The 18,011-nt window shown below is 42.9% G+C and overlaps 3 protein-coding genes across 5 annotated transcripts in view; 1 reads left to right on the top strand and 2 right to left on the bottom strand.

Moving 5' to 3' along the window:
• Positions 1-17,073, bottom strand: part of ccdc142 (coiled-coil domain containing 142) — a 38,755-nt gene extending 21,682 nt beyond the window's left edge. Inside the window, exons 1-11 of one of the 2 annotated variants that reach the window (XM_080415299.1) lie at positions 16,796-17,073; positions 16,243-16,377; positions 14,080-14,120; positions 12,937-12,982; positions 11,478-11,749; positions 9,397-9,609; positions 8,271-8,363; positions 6,868-7,804; positions 5,895-6,095; positions 4,737-4,956; positions 431-718 (exon numbers count right to left, since the gene is read on the bottom strand). In XM_080415299.1, coding sequence (XP_080271425.1) covers positions 431-718; positions 4,737-4,956; positions 5,895-6,095; positions 6,868-7,804; positions 8,271-8,363; positions 9,397-9,609; positions 11,478-11,749; positions 12,937-12,982; positions 14,080-14,120; positions 16,243-16,336 — 2,405 coding nt within the window. In that variant the 5' untranslated portion in view covers positions 16,337-16,377; positions 16,796-17,073. Of the gene's footprint in view, positions 1-430; positions 719-4,736; positions 4,957-5,894; positions 6,096-6,867; positions 7,805-8,270; positions 8,364-9,396; positions 9,610-11,477; positions 11,750-12,936; positions 12,983-14,079; positions 14,121-16,242; positions 16,378-16,795 lie in introns of those variants that run through there. The other variant, XM_080415300.1, reaches the window with a different exon arrangement.
• The window catches only part of polr1a (RNA polymerase I subunit A), a 445,779-nt gene that overhangs the window by 292,683 nt on the left and 135,085 nt on the right, over positions 1-18,011 (top strand). The window lies entirely within an intron of this gene.
• The window catches only part of slbp (stem-loop histone mRNA binding protein), a 234,777-nt gene that overhangs the window by 201,598 nt on the left and 15,168 nt on the right, over positions 1-18,011 (bottom strand). The gene's annotated exons all lie outside the window — the stretch shown is intronic.

The raw sequence follows: 18,011 nt of genomic DNA, 5'->3' as shown, positions 1-18,011 counted from the left end.
TCAAAAATGGTGAAAATAGCCGATCTACAAGCTCACAGCGCGTCGCAACGTGAGCTTGTAGATCGGCTATTTTTGCTACGTCTGTGTGACATAGAATGGCGAAGTACGGCATTAATTTGTGTAAAAAAGTTAAAATACGAAGATAAGGGTTGTCTGCCCGACAGTATATGCAACGTGGCCCTCTGGAGTGAGTGTGGAAATATAGTGGCCCTCTCCATCATCAAAGTTGTATCACCCCTGCCCTAAAACTAAAACCAATAAACATTTAACGAAAAAAAAACTAAGCCTTTTCAGAAAATACAAATGAAACTAAACTAGCAAACCTGCCTTAAAAAAAGAATACAAATCAAACTGAAAATTAAAATAAAAAGTCAAATAGAAGGAAATAAAAAACTAAAAAAACGAATGATAAATTCACAACTACAATAACCTTGCTTTGAGGCCTGACAAAGTTCGCGTAGGAGTCGGAACTTCGTGCGGTCGCTCCATAGGTCGATGCTGCCCACGGCGCTGTCCGCTGGCGGGTGGTGGAAGTGCAGGCGCAAGGCGCGGCCGCAGTGGCTCCACAGCATGGCGCGGTACTGTCCAAAGAGACGGCCGCACGCGTCCGAACGGCCCAGGTCCCGCCACTGCACCGAGCGAGGCCGAGAGAACGACTCCTGTTTTTCCTCCCGAAAAAAAAACCTCCTCCTGCTCTCCTTCGCTCACACCTGAAGGGCTGGAAGGAGAATCAGAATAAACTTCATTGTCACATCACAGGTTTACAGGTGTAAAAACCTCCACCCGCATGACCATAAAACATTTTATTATTTTTAAAAAAAATATTCAATTATATGATATACTACATTTAACACATTGATTGCCAAGATCGCATATATGCGTTCTTTCATTTTTGGGGAAAATTCCACAAGGGGCGACCTAACACAGCTTTGGAATGATCGATCGTCTCTCAAGCCAGATTCCAAACCCGAAAATCTCGGCCACTCGCTCACTCCCACTCGGTCACTCCGACTCCAAACCGGATGTGCTAAATTCCAATTACTCAGTTGCTTCTTGGAGGAGGCGAGTGGAGTCGAGTGGAGGAGCCGAGGAGGCTCTCTACTTCCGCATTTAGCGAGTGTACATCAAGTGTAGGCTCGACCACTCTCCACAGCTCCTCCGCGGCAGACTTCCGCATCACGTGTACACTTTTTTGTTTTTTCCCCTTCTCCCGTGACGTATACATGGTCCTCCTCCACATGTGGCCACACAAACAATGCTTGAAACCCGAAACCATGCCGAAACACCGGCTGCCCCCCTCCCCTTCGCCCCCGCCGATCACTCGTTGCGCATCTCACTCACACACACACACACACACACACACACACACACACACACACACACACACACACACACACACACACACACACACACACACACACACACACACACACACACACACACACACACACACACACACACACACACACACACACACACACACACACACACACACACACACACACACACACACACACACACACAGAGTAAATTAACTGAAAAGACGCAACAAACCACTGGCTTTATTGCTTTGTATGATATAAAGTATAATACAATTATATACATTGTAATATATTGTGCACACTTATACTGTCTCAAAAGCTGATGCCTCAATGCAGTGCATGGACTACTAGCTATAAATTACTGTGACAAAGATTATGTTTAAAATAATGTATTGTATTTATATATAGACTGTATATAGGGTGACTATATTCTGAATTCCCCAAAAAGAGGACACTTTACGCTATTTAACTATAGCCGTACTCATTCAATTCTGAACCTATTCTTAAATTTTAAAATTCTCTATTTGCTGTGAAGGGTCTTCTTTCATGTATATCAGTCATGATTTATTTCGCTATCAAACAATATCAAGCAAAATCACAAAATCGTCTGAGTTTTATTCTTTTTTCTTCGTCCCAGAAGTGGGGAGGATATCACCCAAACTCTCAAAACCCCGGACATTTGAAGGATTTTATAAAACCCCCCCAGACAGCCCCCCAAAAGAAGATATGTCCGGGTAAAAGAGGACGTATGGCCACCCTGCATGAATGATGTAATTCAGAGTCAGACATACTCTGTAATATACGGTGGCTGTTATAAGCAGCTGTGCCGTGCGGGACTGCTGCGGGGGCCCGGGGGGTGGGGGGTCTGGGGACTGTACGAGCAAAAAGAGGGACGGGTCAGTCAGGATTTAATTCATAAATGTAAGTTTGCTCATCCTGGCGCTTCGTTCACTATTTCAGGAATAAATGGCTTTGCACAAAATGTTAACTATAAAGATAACAATGTGGCCATCCACATTGATGAATTGTCTATTCTTATATTCTGTATTATTCTATACCTGCATATTATTCTATGCATATATATTATTTTCATGGCAATGACAAGCGATCGGCTCGGTTGGCTGTGTTGGCTGTGTTCCAGTGATCCAGCTGTGTGATCCTCGGCTCCTCGGATCCTCGGCTCCTCGCAGGGGCGGGGCTTAGGCGCGAGTGGAGGAAGCGAGGAGAGTGAGCGAGTGACCGAACTTTGGGGAATGGAATCTGGCTTCAGAGAAGAAAAATCACACCCAGTGTGAAGTGGGCGGTGTGGTCATCACAGTGGTCATCATAGTGATGGAAGCTCACTTCAAAAAAGAAATACATTTATTGAAAATAATCTTTATTGTCTCCGCCGAAGGTGGAGAATATGTTTTCGCTTTGTGTGAGCAAACATTGATAGCCAAGCTAACATTGGGCAAGCTCCACGTGACACGTGTCAATTTGTTGACACCAATGCCTCTGATTGGCTAGAGGGACGCGTGACGAAATAAAATTCTATAAATAGGTGTGTCACTTCAAAAAGCCCCTACTTTTTGAAGTGAGGTAAAACAGGATCAATCAGACTTGATTGGAACAGTACCTTCAGTAAGTCCAAGTCACCCGTCTGTGCGTGTGTGTTTCCCTCTGAGAACACCTAACATTGGTCAAGCAAATGCGCAGAAGGCCAAAGCTAAGAAAGCATACTCATCTACAATTGTAACGTAGAAGAGGACTAGAGTTGAAATGATCCCACAACAAAGCCGAACTCTTAATACGTGTCAATATGTTGACATCAATGTCTCTGATTGGCTAGAGGGACGCATGACGAAATACAATCCTATAATAAAAAGGTGTGTCACTTCAAAAAGCCGTTTACGTTTTTGAAGCGAGGTAAGACAGGATCAATCAGTCTTGATTGGAACAGTATCTTCTAGTCCAAATCACCCGTCCGTGCGTGTGTGTGTCCCTCTGAGAACACCTAACATTGGTCAAGCAAAGGTGCAGAAGGCCAAAGCTAAGAAAGCATACTCATCTACAACAGTAACACAGAAGAGGACTAGAGTTGAATTGATCCCACAACAAGGCCGAAGTCTTAATACGTGTTAATATGTTGACACCAATGCCTTTGATTGGCTAGAGGGATGCATGAGGGATGCATGACGAAATACAATTCTATAAATAGGTGTGTCAACTGACCGCTTCTAAGGATGAGAACGCCATCAGTAAATCTGAAAGACACTACATATTCAGTCGCCCCTGCAGAACACCAAAAACCACGCGCATTCTATCTAGACGACAAGTTTGAAGAATTGGCAAATCCATCAAAGTACCCTTATGGCCGTGGTGGTTTAAAAACAGAAAGAGAAAAAGACATCACACAGAGAAAATATTTTAACCAACGCCTTTTGCATTATGATGATGATATTATGAAATTAGAACATTCCTAGAGAACTATGGTTAAAGATAGGGTAGGGTATTTGATTAAAGCACGGGTCCGCTGGCGGAGACTTGTGCTCCGAGGAGCACATTTTCTAGTTGGTCATCATAGTGATGGAAGCTCACTTCCCAAAAAAAATTTTTTTTGGAAGTCCATAATCTTATTTATAGGTTATTAATGTCATCATGTGTCTTGCTAGCCAATCACAGTGCTGAATAGAGTCAGCCAATCACAGTACAGCTAACTGGGCCAGCTGGGCCAATCACAGTGCAGGAAACTAATACTAATGAGATGTCCCAACCCCACTTATAGGGGCGGCTACACCGCCCAAAAATGTGGATGTGACATCATTCCAAAAAACGTCACTTCCACCCGCCCCAATGATGGGATTTTCAGAAAAACGGCTGTATCTCAGTTTCTTTTTTTTCCCATTGAAAACCACCCGTTTTCAGCGGACCAAAGCTCCAAAATGGCAGATCGCGGTTGGAAACTTGTCGTTCCCATGGATACACAGATCTTTTTTCGCGTGGAAACTTTTTTCGTGTGTTTTTTTTACACAATGTCGGTTCCACGTTTGATGGTTTGGTGGCGTTTCAAATATCATCGGATTGAGGTATTTATACGCCGGCACGGGGATAGAAAACTAAAAAATGTTTAATATCTTGGCAATCAATGTGTTAATAAATATCCTTAGTTTCACTTATTTTAAATTTTTTTTCACAGAATCAAATGTTTTATGGTCATGATTCACCAGGACCCTGGATGGCTTGATTCTAGGCTTAAAATAATTGATATAAATATTTTTGGAAATCTCAATGGGAAAAATGTATTGGCTTTTTTAGAGTGGAACCAGAAAATGGCCGCCACTGCTAAAAATCATAGTGTTTTGCCAATTTCGGCCCATCAGTGGGCGGGGCCCCGGCCCGCAGCTTGAGAATCCCCGGAGCTCATCAGAATACCTGGGGCTGGGATTCGATCTGTCGGTCGTCGTGTCCCGCTCCGTCCGTTGCTGCTGGCTCCTGTCCAGGCTTTGGTGGCGGTCCGGGGACGGACGTGGCTCTGGTGTCACTCTGTTCACGGTTCTTCTTGGCACAGCTCCGTGATCCGTTCCAGGTTTTGGTGACGTCATCGACGGGTCACCACCATCACCACCACCACTCCGGCATGGATCATCTAGGGCTGTGTCACCGTCATGGTAGTTTAGTTGACGATAAATTGTCGTACAATTACACGATTGAATTGTACAATAATCAAAATAAGTACTGTACTATGGCCAAAACGGGTCATATATTTAATTATTTTCCACATTTTTCCAAACTTTTTGTTCCCCCAACTTTTCATGTTGTGAGAATTTATTTTCAAGAGATGAATTCATACGTACTGTATGAATGGAAACGATTCTGACAATCCCCCCCCCCCACCACCCTGACAAGCTCTTGGAATTGGAGCGTTACATTTAGTTTGACTGTACGCCGTTGGGAGCATGTAGATCTGCTGTATTCAAAATGTTCGCCTCTTTCTTGTGGTGATATTTGAGGTATTGAAAAGGTCTTAAAAGTCGAAACTCTGTGTCGGTTTGTTTATTATCGAGTGAGACACACATTTGCACATTAACTCATTCACTGCTAGACTTATTTCTGGCTGCGTTTGCCCACTGCCAGAGAGTTTTCATTGTAAAAAAAAAAAAGTACACAGGAGCCGAGATACAGAATTTTTAAGTAATAAGTTAACCAGGAAGAGGATAGATCTTCGAAAAATGATATCTCCTGGGTCTGTGGGTCAAATAAATATTTTTTTCTTTTTTTTCTTTTAACCCATTAAAACCTGAGGCGATTCTTTAAAAAATCTAAATCTCAACAGTTTTTTGAAAAAAATCTGGGAAATATTTTTTCAATATTTTTCAAAAATTGCAGATCTACAAGCTCATAGCGCGGCACTCGGTGCCGCGCTATGAGCTTGTATATCTGCTATTTTTGAATAGCCCAAAGAAATCTTAAAATGAGACGCAGATGCATTTAATTACGTTTTTTACGTCAGTGGCAGTATTGGTAAACGGGAATAATTAAACAGTTTGAGAACCACTGCCTTATATGTAATAATAACAACAACAGGCTTACTTGTATCTGTTGTGATTATATTTGGCAGCGGCGGCGGCGGTGGATGGATCGGGCGATCAGCGGGCGCTGAGCGCGCCCTGCAGGGCGCGTGCGGCGGAGGAGGTGCCAGCGGAGCCAGCAGGTCGCACGACGACACCAGGGCTTGAAGCAGCACGTCTACGGAGACCCGGTCCTGTTGGCAGAACTCTGAGAGGGGGCAGGCTGAGGGGGTGGGGGGGCGGCGAGGGGGGGGGCGGGTAGTAGACAGTGGTGTAAAATAACTAAGTACATTTATTCAAGTACTGGACTTAAGTACAATGTTGTGGTATTTTTGGGCGGTGAAACCGCCCCTATAAGTGAGGTTTGGATATTTGTACAACAAATCCTGCGCTGTGATTGGCCAAAAATGTACTTTAAAAAAAACATAATTTTGTTTTTTTTAAGTTATGGTTTCTTCCATCATAAAGAGTGTTTCAATAAATGTATTTATTTTTTGTACATGATTGGTTGACTCCATTCAGTATTGCGATTAGCTAGCAAGACACCGCCCACTTCACACAGGGTGTGATTTTTACTTTACTGGAGTATTTCCAATTTTCAATACTTTTACTCCACTACATCTCAGAGGCAAATATTCTACTTTTACTCCACTACAATTACTGGACAACTTTAGTTACTAGTTACTTTGTAGATTTTAAATATTATTGTAAAACATGCATTAACCACTTCAGCTCTATATAGACATCGGCTATTTGAAAATAGCAGATCTACAAGCTCACAACGCGTCGCATCGCGACGCGTTGTGAGCTTGTAGATCTGCTATTTTCAAATGATTTTATACATTTTGAAAACATGAAATGGAAGATTTCTGCATAATGAGTACTCTCACTTTTGGTACTTTAAGTAAATTATGAATTCTGGACTTTTACTTGCAACACGAGTATTTCTACATTGCAGAATTGATACTTTTACTTAAATAAAAAAATGTGTGTACTTTTTCCACCACTGGTAGTAGAGCCCTCTGCATTGGCTGGGACCGGATTGCACTCTGGCGACACACGGGTTTGGCTTGGAACCGGCCCTTTCTGACACGGTCGGACCGAAGCCAAATCTTCCTTAGCGGTCGGGGCTATTGTTGGCCCGCCGCGGGCTGGACGGGGTTGGCACTGGCCGGGGCCGGAGGAGGGGGGGGGGTCAAGCCGCGGTCCAACTCGGGCCGAGCTTTCTTCCGCACCGGGCCGGGCTAGAACGGGACGGCCGCCACGATTGTCCACGTCAGACGCGTCGAAACCAGGGTCAGGGAGGTGGACGGAGGGGTAGGCGAGGAGCAACGGAGACTGGACTGAGGAGGAGGAACAGGGGGGAGGATCGTGTGTCGCGTAGCTACGCTCCAGCTGCTCCCAAGTCCGCTCGGGCGGCGCGCTCCGGGCCCCGCCGCGGAGCTGCCGGGAATCCTGGGGGTCCTCCTGGTGAGCCTCACGGCTGAGGCAGCTCCGCTCGGAAGCCCAGCGGTGCAGCTGCTCGGCTGCCACGTTGCCGCGATGCGTGGCTAGGACCCTGAGCAGCTCCTTCACAGGAAAAGCAGCAGGGTGACACCCCGCCGTGCCGCCGCCGCCGGCAGACCTAAACGGCAGTCCGCCGCAATCTGCCCGCTGCAGTACCGCGGTCCTCCACTGGGTGGCACCGCGCTGAGCCCGGTGTTCCTCCGCGGCCTGGTTGTACAGCTCCGCTCCGGCTAAGATCTCCTCCAGGACTTCCCTCGGCACCGAGGCTAGCTGTGTTTTTTGGGCCAGGGCTGACAGGACGGCGCACACGTAGCGCTCCATCAGAACTAGAGCCTGGAGAGCCAGTAAGGCCAGAGTGTCTCTCATTTTTGCCAGCAGGGGGCTCCACTGAGCCAGAATGGGCCTCAGGTAGGTGTCGGAGCGGGCCTTGGATGGCAGAAAAGGTCATTATAGTTAAATAAAAAGACAAAATAACCAAAAATGGACAAGACATTTTGGTTTACTAATATAAATTGAGAACATGAGGCTTTACAAAATAAAACAATAATAAGTCTAACTAAAACTAACTCAAATCTCTGAGAAAATGTCCTTGGTTATAATCTTTGTCAATATTTCATACTTAAGATTAATATTATATTTTGGATGGATATGAAATCTTATTTTCCAATATTGTAGCTGTGCCAGTTTTAAGCCATGTTGACTATTTTCGCAATTCTTTCTGAGCTTTTTGAAACTAGCCCTTGACAGATATACCAATATATATACCATATAACAATATATCAATCATCAACATTAAATCTAATACAAACTAAAACTAAAACAAAGCCTTAACAACAACATCAACAAAAAAAGGCAAAACTAAATAAAAATTAAATGTGCAAACTATACTGACCTTCGATGACAGACATGACCAGTGGTTGAGATGGAGCCTCAGGTCCTGGGCCAGTGAACCCAAAGCAGCACTGGAGCAGGGACACCCTGGGTTCTGAAGAGAGGGAGGGAGGGAAGGAAGGAAGGAAGGAAGGAAGGAAGGAAGGAAGGAAGGAAGGAAGGAAGGAAGGAAGGAAGGAAGGAAGGAAGGAAGGAAGGAAGGATGGATGGATTGATTGAGTACTTTATTAGTCTAAAACAGGGGTCTTCAACCTTTTCAGGCCAAGGACCCCCTAGCTGAGAGAGAGATGAAGCAGGGACCCCCTACTCTATATTGCATAAAATTGTGTTTCAGATTAAAGTTTTTTTTTACTTAGTCTGCTCTTTTTCCCTCTACACCTAAAGAAATGCCAAAAATAGCAGATCTACAAGCTCTCAACGCCTCGCAGCGCGAGGCGTTGAGAGCTTGTAGATCTGCTATTTTCGGCTAATGTTCCCCTCAGAAAAGGAATTCTAGGCCTAGGGTTCAAGTGGTTAATGTAAAAAAAACGACATCGTATTACACAAAGATTTGGCGGACCCCCTATAGTAGCTCTGAGGGCCCCCTAGGGGTCCCGGACCCCCTGTTGAAGACCCCTGGTCTAAAATGTAAACGGCACGTGGTACGTGCAACGTGGACTAAAAGGATAACACGAAAAACTCTTGTTTTTCATTGTGGTCCTATATGTATGTATTCAATTCATCAACATAGCATACAGCAATTAACACGGTAATACATGTCATCAACAAATACAAACACCATCTGTGTCATTTTAGATTTTAGCATTGGTTTAGCAGATATACAAGCTTGGTGCCGCGCTCCGAGCTTGTACATCTGCTGTTTCTGAAAAAGTCTTGAAGGTTTTCATAATTTTTAACACAAATCTTCTCTTCTCTGGGTCCCTGGCTCAAAACATTTTCAGATGGGGGGTCCGCGGCCAAATACGGTACATATCATTTTGGGGGTCCGCGGCAAGAAAACGTTTGAAAACTATTGATTTGTAGAATTGATTTGTAGGCCTCAGGTCTTAATGGGTTAAAAACCCATTCTTAGGTGATACCTAAGAATGTTGGTTGTCAACCAGTGACACAGTGACAGTCATGCTTACCTCATGGCTCGGCGGTCTCTCCAGCAGGCCGCACAGTGTGGATAGGAACGCCGTGGCGGAGCGCGCCCTCCTGCTGTACTCGTGCACGAACAGCAGCTGAGCGCGCTGTTCCAGCAGCCTCGTCACGGCTCTGTAGCGCCCCCGCATGGAGGGCGAGGAGGAGTGCATCACAGCGCCAACGGCCTCAGGCTGGGACAGGCCTCTGACACAGACCTGCTGGGAGATTATTATAGTTAACCCATTAAGACCAGGAACGTATCTGTGTGTCATTTTTTTGATTTCTTTGGGCTATTCAAAAATAGCAGATCTACAAAACTCGTAGCGCTATGTGCTTGTAGATCTGCCATTTTTGGAAAAAAATTATGGAAATGTGCAAATCCCTATATAGGCCTATATATACACACTTTTAACTCAAATCTTTGCTTCTGGGGGGTCCCTGGAACAAAATATTTTGAGATGGCGGGGTCCGCGGACAAATACATATAATTTTGGGGGTCCTTGACATGAAAAATGATTGAGAACCACTGAAATTATAGCAACTTAAGTAAAAAAATATATATATTAATTTCGCTTTGAAAAATATATATTCAAAGATTTGCACACATTTTCACGATAAAAAAAAACAAATAGCAGATCTACAAGCTCGTAGTGCGGCACTCGGTGCCGTACTATGAGCTTGTATATCTGCCAAAATATGAAATATGGATAAAGTGGTTACACAGATGCGTTCCCGTTTTCAATGGGTTAACTCAAACTAAATAAAGAAAACTAGAATTGGGAAAAAAAACATTGATATTGTTGATACAGTGTTTGTTCAGTAACAAGAGGGACTTTCTACCCGTCTCTCCAGCTCTTTAGTGAACAGAACATACAGGTTGGGATACCGATTTCATCCAATCAGGACTAAGAATTCAAACAGGATACCCACGTGAAATTGAAAGTAATGGAACCAAAAAAACGGAGCAGACAAAAATGTGGAACTGGAGCAGTATAAAATTTAAGCTGAAAAAAGGGTTGGATGAAATTGGGTGTCCTACTTAAAAAATATATTTTCGGGTTATTAAAGGATCTACACCATGAATTAAAAAAAATTAAAAAAATATTTAATATCATATTCTTTATGTCCCTCAAACGTTTTTCAAAAGGTTTGAGCCTAAATCAAGCCTCAGATATACTCATTCCAACTAACTTCTCTCTGGCTTATAAAGCACTTTCACCTGCAATACCACATTGTCCTATTTGGCACGGGGCGCTATTGAGCCAGTTTGTATGCATGTTATCTCCTGGTTCTGTGTGGAAAAAGTAAAAAAATAAAATAAGAAAAAATAAATAAATAAAAACAATATATATATTTTTTTTTTCTTTTCTTAACTGAAAAACGGGAGGGATTGTACCCTGACGTGACGTCACGTCACGTCACGTCAGGGTGAAAATCAGTTTGGCCTGTTTTGAGACCAATTTACAGAAAACCCCAGATTTGCTGTGAAAGCCTCAGTGTTCAAACTGGGGTATTTTTGGGGATAGAAGAGAGGTAGGGGAGACCAAAAACACACAAAAAAGAAGAAAAAGTTAAAATTCATGGTGTATACCCTTTAAAGAGGCGTAGCCACTGTAGAGGCAGGACAGGCGGTCGCCTGCCCAGCTAAGATCTCGCCTCCCCTAGAAAACCCGAATAGGTGTCATTTGCGTGCTTAATGTCCTCAAAGTCACACATCCAACAAGCTTTGAACTGAGCAGATTGGACCTTCTGTTCCAGAGGTAATGGCCAAAACATCTTGAAAACAGCCCCTTTCGACGGTTTTCGATCGCCGATTTTCGATTGAATTAAAATTGTCTTTTTGGGGGGTAATAGAGGGGGGGGGGGGTGTCGCCTGCCCTAAATGTAATTCCTGGGGACGCCACTGTTAAAGAGGCGGATAGACGGGGAGAACCCAGTTTATTTTATATTTAGAGTTTTTAACATAAACCTTTTTGTTTTAACCCCCAAAAAATAATCAACTACGTTTTACGCAGTACGCAGTTCTCCTGAGGCGGACGACATCCCCCTCCTCACCTGAGGACGACGACATCCCCCTCCTCACCTGAGGACAGCTCCCGTGCGTCCCGCCACTGACCAGCTGCCAGTGAGGCGCCACTCCCAGCATGCCTTGCTGCAGGCGCAGGAGGCGCGCGGAGGACCGGGAGACGAGGTTGTGAGCGGCGACAAAGCTCGCCTCCTCCTCCTCCTCCTCCTCCTCCTCCTCATCGTGGCTGCGCGCGCGGAGCAGCCACTTCAGACCAGGGTTGAAGGTGGTTCTGAGGAGGGCCTCCGCCCGATGCAGGGAGCGAGACAGAGAGCTCTGAGGCCACGACCCTGGAGAGTATGAGGGGGAGGGGGAGGGGGGGGGGGGGGTTAATCAATTATAGAAAAAGAAATTAGATAATTTAACCACTGTTCACCCCAGCATCCATATGCTGGGGTGAACATTAGCCAAAAATAGCAGGTCGGCTATTTTTGGCTAAGACTAGGGATGTTAGCAATTAATCTATAAATCGATGAATTGCCATTAAGAATTTACTCGATTAAATGTACCGATTGTCAATTAATTGAAAAGAAAAGAAAATGGGATTTTAAAAAATTATAATTAAACATTCTTTTTTTTTTTGGCTAGTTAAAGTTACAGGTATGGTGTGTGTGATATCAAATGTGAGTTTACCATATTTACAGTAATCCTTAAATCATATTCCATCATGTTCAAGGGCTTTTGCAGAGAAATCAGACTCCACAGCGCACTGCCTATTAGTGATGAGCGGGTCGACCCGTAACCCGCGGGACCCGCGGGTCAACCCGCGGCGCGGGTAGGTCGAGTCAGGATTTCAGAGAAAATTATGCGGGCTGAGGGTGAGCGGGTCAGCCGCTCTCCACGAAAAAAAAAAAAAAAAAAACTATTTTGACCAACATGCTTGTTTATTCAGCCCATGACAATGTTGTGCTACTGTAGACATATAAAGGGACTTTGGGTACTTAAAAGAGCGCTATATATATATATATTCCCACCGCGGGTCGCGGGGCGGGTTGAGCCATAGATTTATATATGGGTTCGCGGGGCGGGTTGAGGCGGGTCGCGTTCCGTCGCGGGTTGGGGCGGGGCGGGTCATGAAAAAACCCGACCCGCACATCACTACTGCCTATGGTGCGTGTCTGTGTCCAGCTGATGCTCGTTGACACTCATTAATGTTATATACATCAAGCCAATTATGTGTCTGCACTCATGTACGGTTTCAGACAAGAATTTTCCCTTTGGTCCTAAAAAAACTGAGCTTATCAATTAATCGATTAATCGATCGATAAGGTTGTCAACTACCAATTAATGAATTAATCGCTAATTTGCATCCCTAGCGAAGACATTTGCTGCAAAAAAAAGCGGTCCAAGTACAGAGGGAACTCAGGTCCAGTGCGTTAAATCTAGACGATTAATAATAATCGATTAGTAATCGATCTCTATTGACTGAAGTCGTCCTTTAACTGTTGCACCTAATTGTAAAGATAAGCAAACGTACCATTTGATCCAAGCTCTTCAGTCTCTGTGCAGAAACCGGGTCTCTTCTGCAACAGGAAAAGGTTGACAGATCAGTACAAAGTCGCTGAAGGATGGAAACCTTGTATATGTCCAAAGATTTTCAGGATTCAAACTAAAAAGTTGCAAAAGTAGCAGATCCACAAGCTTGAAACTGGTGTTGATTTCGTCGACTAAAACCGTGACGAAGAATGTCCGTCGACTACCTTTTTTCACTGACGAAAATAAAATAAAAACTAAGCTACTATGACTAAAACTAAGACTAAATATATTGACAATTTCGTCAACAAGTAAAAACTAGAGTAAAATGTTAGTGAGGGACTAGTGGAGAAGAGATCCAGTAGAACTAAAAGACGAGTCATTTTATGTTTGGTTGCGCTCGGGTGTTGGGCTCTGAAAATAGCCGATCGACAAGCTCACAACGCGTCGCGCTGCGACGCGTTGTGAGCTTGTAGATCGGCTATTTTCAGCACGCAACCAAGAGTACAATCAGCCATTACGACGCCATCAAGGCACCGCCAACATGCATTTCAGTCGACTAAATCAGCTGTAGATTTAGTCGGCTATAATCTTATGACTAAAACTAGACTAAAACTAAAACATTTCAGATGACTAAAATATGACTAAAACTAAAATGGAATTTTATTCAAAAGGCTGTGACTAAAACTAAATCAAAGTTTGCTGTCAAAATCAACACTGCTTGAAACACGAGCCAGGCTTGCGGATCTGCTACGTTTGATGCTTCTGTGTGACACTGAATGATCAAGTGGGTCGTTCATTTACGGGAAAAAAACACAAAAACGTAGAATATGGAGATTTCTGCAGATTTCTGCCCGACAGCAACGGTATAAAGTCGCTGTTAGATGGAAACCTTGTATGTTCAAAACTGTTACTTTTCAGGAAATGGGGGGGGAGAACCTGTGTTCCAAATGGATCCAATGTAGTCATTACCTAGAGTGCGTTGACACCTGCCAGGGGCTTGTGTAAATGTGTTCCATGCTTTCTGACTCATTTGTGATATTAATTATTCTCCATATTCCTAGCTATAGGTTTTGATCACATGGCTGTCAACTGCAGGCACGTATGTGTACAGCAGTTCCATGTCAAGGGGGGTCCAAACACAAACCTGATCATCTTCTAGCAGCAAAGCCTCTGAGTGCTCACAGTCTGAAAGAGACACACAGAGAGAGTGAAAAGAATGTTGCTGTATGTGACAAAAACTTTAAAAACAATATTGACATCACTTTATTAAACTTCACACAGAACGGAGACAGGCGGCAACTGAGAGCATTACTTCAATGACAGTAACCGGAACGCTCGCCCCAAAACCCACTCGCCCCCATTTTTTTCAGCGGACCGCTCGCCCCCCCAGCGGTTCTCGTATTCTTGTATTTGTTTTACTGAGGTTAAGGTTAGGAATAAGTTTAGGTTTAGGCATAGTTTTACTGAGGTTACGTTTGGAATACGTTTAGGATTAGACATAGTTTTAATGAGGTTAGGTTTAGGAATAAGGTTACGTTTAGGCATAGTTTTACTGAGGTTACGATTAGGAATAAGGTTAGGTTTAGGCATAGTTTTACTGAGGTTACGATTAGGAATAAGGTTACGTTTAGGCATAGTTTTACTGAGGTTACGATTAGGAATAAGGTTACATTTAGGCATAGTTTTACTGAGCTTACGTTTAGGAATACGTTTAGGATTAGACATAGTTTTACTGAGCTTACGTTTAGGAATACGTTTAGGATTAGACATAGTTTTAATGAGGTTACGTTTAGGAATAAGGTTAGGTTTAGGCATAGTTTTACTGAGGTTACGTTTAGGAATAAGGTTATCTTTAGGCATCGTTTAAGAATAAGGTTAGGTTTAGGCATAATGTTACTGAAGTTACGTTTAAGAATAAGGTTAGGTTTAGGCATAATGTTACTGAGGTTACGTTTAGGAATAAGGTTAGGTTTAGGCATAGTTTTACTGAGGTTACGTTTAGGAATAAGGTTAGGTTTAGGCATAGTTTTACTGAGGTTACGTTTAGGAATAAGGTTAGGTTTAGGCATAGTTTTACTGAGGTTACGTTTAGGAATAAGGTTAGGTTTAAGAATAAGGTTAGGTTTAGGCATAGTTTTACTGAGGTTACATTTAGGAATAAGGTTACGTTTAGGCATAGTTTTACTGAGGTTACGATTAGGAATAAGGTTACATTTAGGCATAGTTTTACTGAGCTTACGTTTAGGAATACATTTAGGATTAGACATAGTTTTAATGAGGTTACGTTTAGGAATAAGGTTAGGTTTAGGCATAGTTTTACTGAGGTTACGTTTAGGAATAACGTTATCTTTAGGCATAGTTTTTACTGAAGTTACGTTTAAGAATAAGGTTAGGTTTAGGCATAATGTTACTGAGCTTACGTTTAGGAATAAGGTTAGGTTTAGGCATAATGTTACTGAGCTTACGTTTAGGAATAAGGTTAGGTTTAGGCATAGTTTTACTGAGCTTACGTTTAGGAATAAGGTTAGGTTTAGGCATAATGTTACTGAGCTTACGTTTAGGAATAAGGTTAGGTTTAGGCATAATGTTACTGAGCTTACGTTTAGGAATAAGGTTATCTTTAGGCATAGTTTTACTGAGGTTATGTTTGGGAATACGTTTAGGTTTAGACATAGCTTTACTGAGGTTAAGGTTAGGAATAAGGTTGGGTTTAGGCATAGTTTTACTGAGGCTACATTTAGGAATAAGGTTAGGTTTAGGCATAGTTTTACTGAGGTTACGATTAGGAATACCTGGTGGCGACCGTTCCGATGCAAAGAAATTATTGACATATTTAATAATTTGTATACATGTAAAAAATAGCAGACATTGCTGATCTACAAGCTTACAAAGCGTCACCAAGTGACGCTTTGTAAGCTTGTAGATCTGCTGTCTGCTTTTTGTAAAATTAAAAAATGTGTGAACATTTTTCAACATGGAAACGATTATGATGCAAAAATAATTGCGATTATCTCTAATAATTGCGTTTAGACGATTATTCTTTTTTTATATATTTTTTTTATCCCACGATTTTGCAACCCTTTTTCACCCAGTGCCAAATGTCGAAATGATCTTGGGCGCTACACTCCCCCCGCCAGCCTAGGGGGCCCAGAGCTGAGCTCATGCCTCCTTCAATGCATGAGAGCCAACTGACCTTCTTGTCACCTGACAGGGGGGAGTTTCCCCGGTAGGACGTAGCGCGTGGAAGGAACACGTTATTCCAGTGTGTGTGTGTGTGTGTGTGTGTGTGTGTGTGTGTGTGTGTCACCTGTGCCCAGGTCAGCCCCCCTGTGTCCCTCCAGTACCATGGCGGCAGACGACTCCCTGTGTGTCTCCAGGTTGCTATGGTAACCCTGGGCCATCCCAGAATAAGGAGCAGGACAGCATGGCTGACATCACAGGACTGTGTCACACACACACACACACACACACACACACACACACACACACACACACACACACACACACACACACACACACACACACACACACACACACACACACACACTATTTCATCTGTCACATTATTATCAAGCACACAGCCAAATCACCAGCATGACAGTTAAAATGTACAGTACATTTATACTTTTACTTAAGTAAAACATTTGAGTACTTTTTTCCACCACTGCGTGTAACACTATGTTTATTATTTGCATCTGTGACATTGTAATGTGATTCAAATGTTTGGTATTGTTTCTCATTATGTATGTATTTTATATGTTGTTATCAGGGCGTCCTTGAAAAAGAGAGCTTGCTCTCAATGGGCTTCCCTGAATAAATAAAGGAAAAAGAAAGAAAGAAAAAGAAAGAAGAAGGCTTACCTGATCACGTTTGAAGCCAACAGGATCATGTTAATATAATATAATATAATATACCACTAGCATGGTCCATGGAGCGTTTAGTTTAGCCACTCATTATGACAACAACAACGACATGTATGTAGCTGTCCTAACCTCATATACATGTATGTAGCTGTCCTAACCTCATATACATGGTCCACCACTGGTCACCAGTGTCATGTTATTACGAGCTGCTTTAAACAGTGTGTGTGTGTGTGTGTGTGTGTGTGTGTGTGTGCGTGGTTGTTAATCCACTGTGGTTTAAAATAGCATCGACGGCTAACTAGCTGATTGAAAAGCTAACCATAACAGTACCCACACACGCACATACACAGAGCCAGCCAATCAGCGAACGCGTCCCCCTCGTCGTCATGGGAGCAGAGGGGGCGGGGCGACACGGCAGCCAACAAACATGCGCCATGCATGGGGTACTTTTGTGCCTTTGTGTAGTGCATCTACATGGGGTACTTTTGTTTATTTTAAAAGGCAGCCTTTATGTTTTAATACAATGTAGATGGGGTCTCAGAGATAGGAAATTCGTCTTTCTTTCTTTCTTTCTTTCTTAGATGAGTGTCCATACAGTATACAATTTACATCTTTCACAAGAACGAGATAAAAGAGAAATAGTGACACAGGTGTCAGGTGAGCTAAGAAAAGTCTGGAAGGGCTTAATTACATTACATATAACGTTTCACTAACACAGAAAATACCAAATTAGAATTAAACAGAGAGAGAGAGAGAGAGACTAAACATGAAAACAGATACACAAATACAAAAGAAACAAATGGTGGGTAGTTAAAAGGGTAACAGGATAGGTGGGGACTAGGGACATCTGGGCACCTCGATGTAAAATTGGCTATTTTGTCCAATATGCTAAAAGATTGAATATTTTGAAAATGATTTTAAGTACAGTAAGGTATAGATGATTAGAACATGCCTAAACATTCGGCAATTAATGTCTAATATTTCTACAAATTACAAAACCTGTCCTGTATATCCAGTCATTTTGGGGTATAAACAAGAAATTGGAGGATACCATTTCAGTCTGATAATGATGAACCATGCATGTACACACAATGTATGCTTTACTTTATTCAAGGCCATTTTTCAAATATATATATATTATTTGTACATTTTGGACAAAATAGACGATTTTACATCGAGGTGCCAAGATGTCCCTAGTGCCCACCCATCCTGT

This window comes from Gymnoscopelus braueri (genome assembly GCF_963280865.1).
Source record: "Gymnoscopelus braueri genome assembly, chromosome: 20".
Taxonomy (NCBI): domain Eukaryota; kingdom Metazoa; phylum Chordata; class Actinopteri; order Myctophiformes; family Myctophidae; genus Gymnoscopelus; species Gymnoscopelus braueri.
Note: the sequence above shows the minus strand (reverse complement) of the source record. Positions and strands in the feature narration are given on the sequence as shown.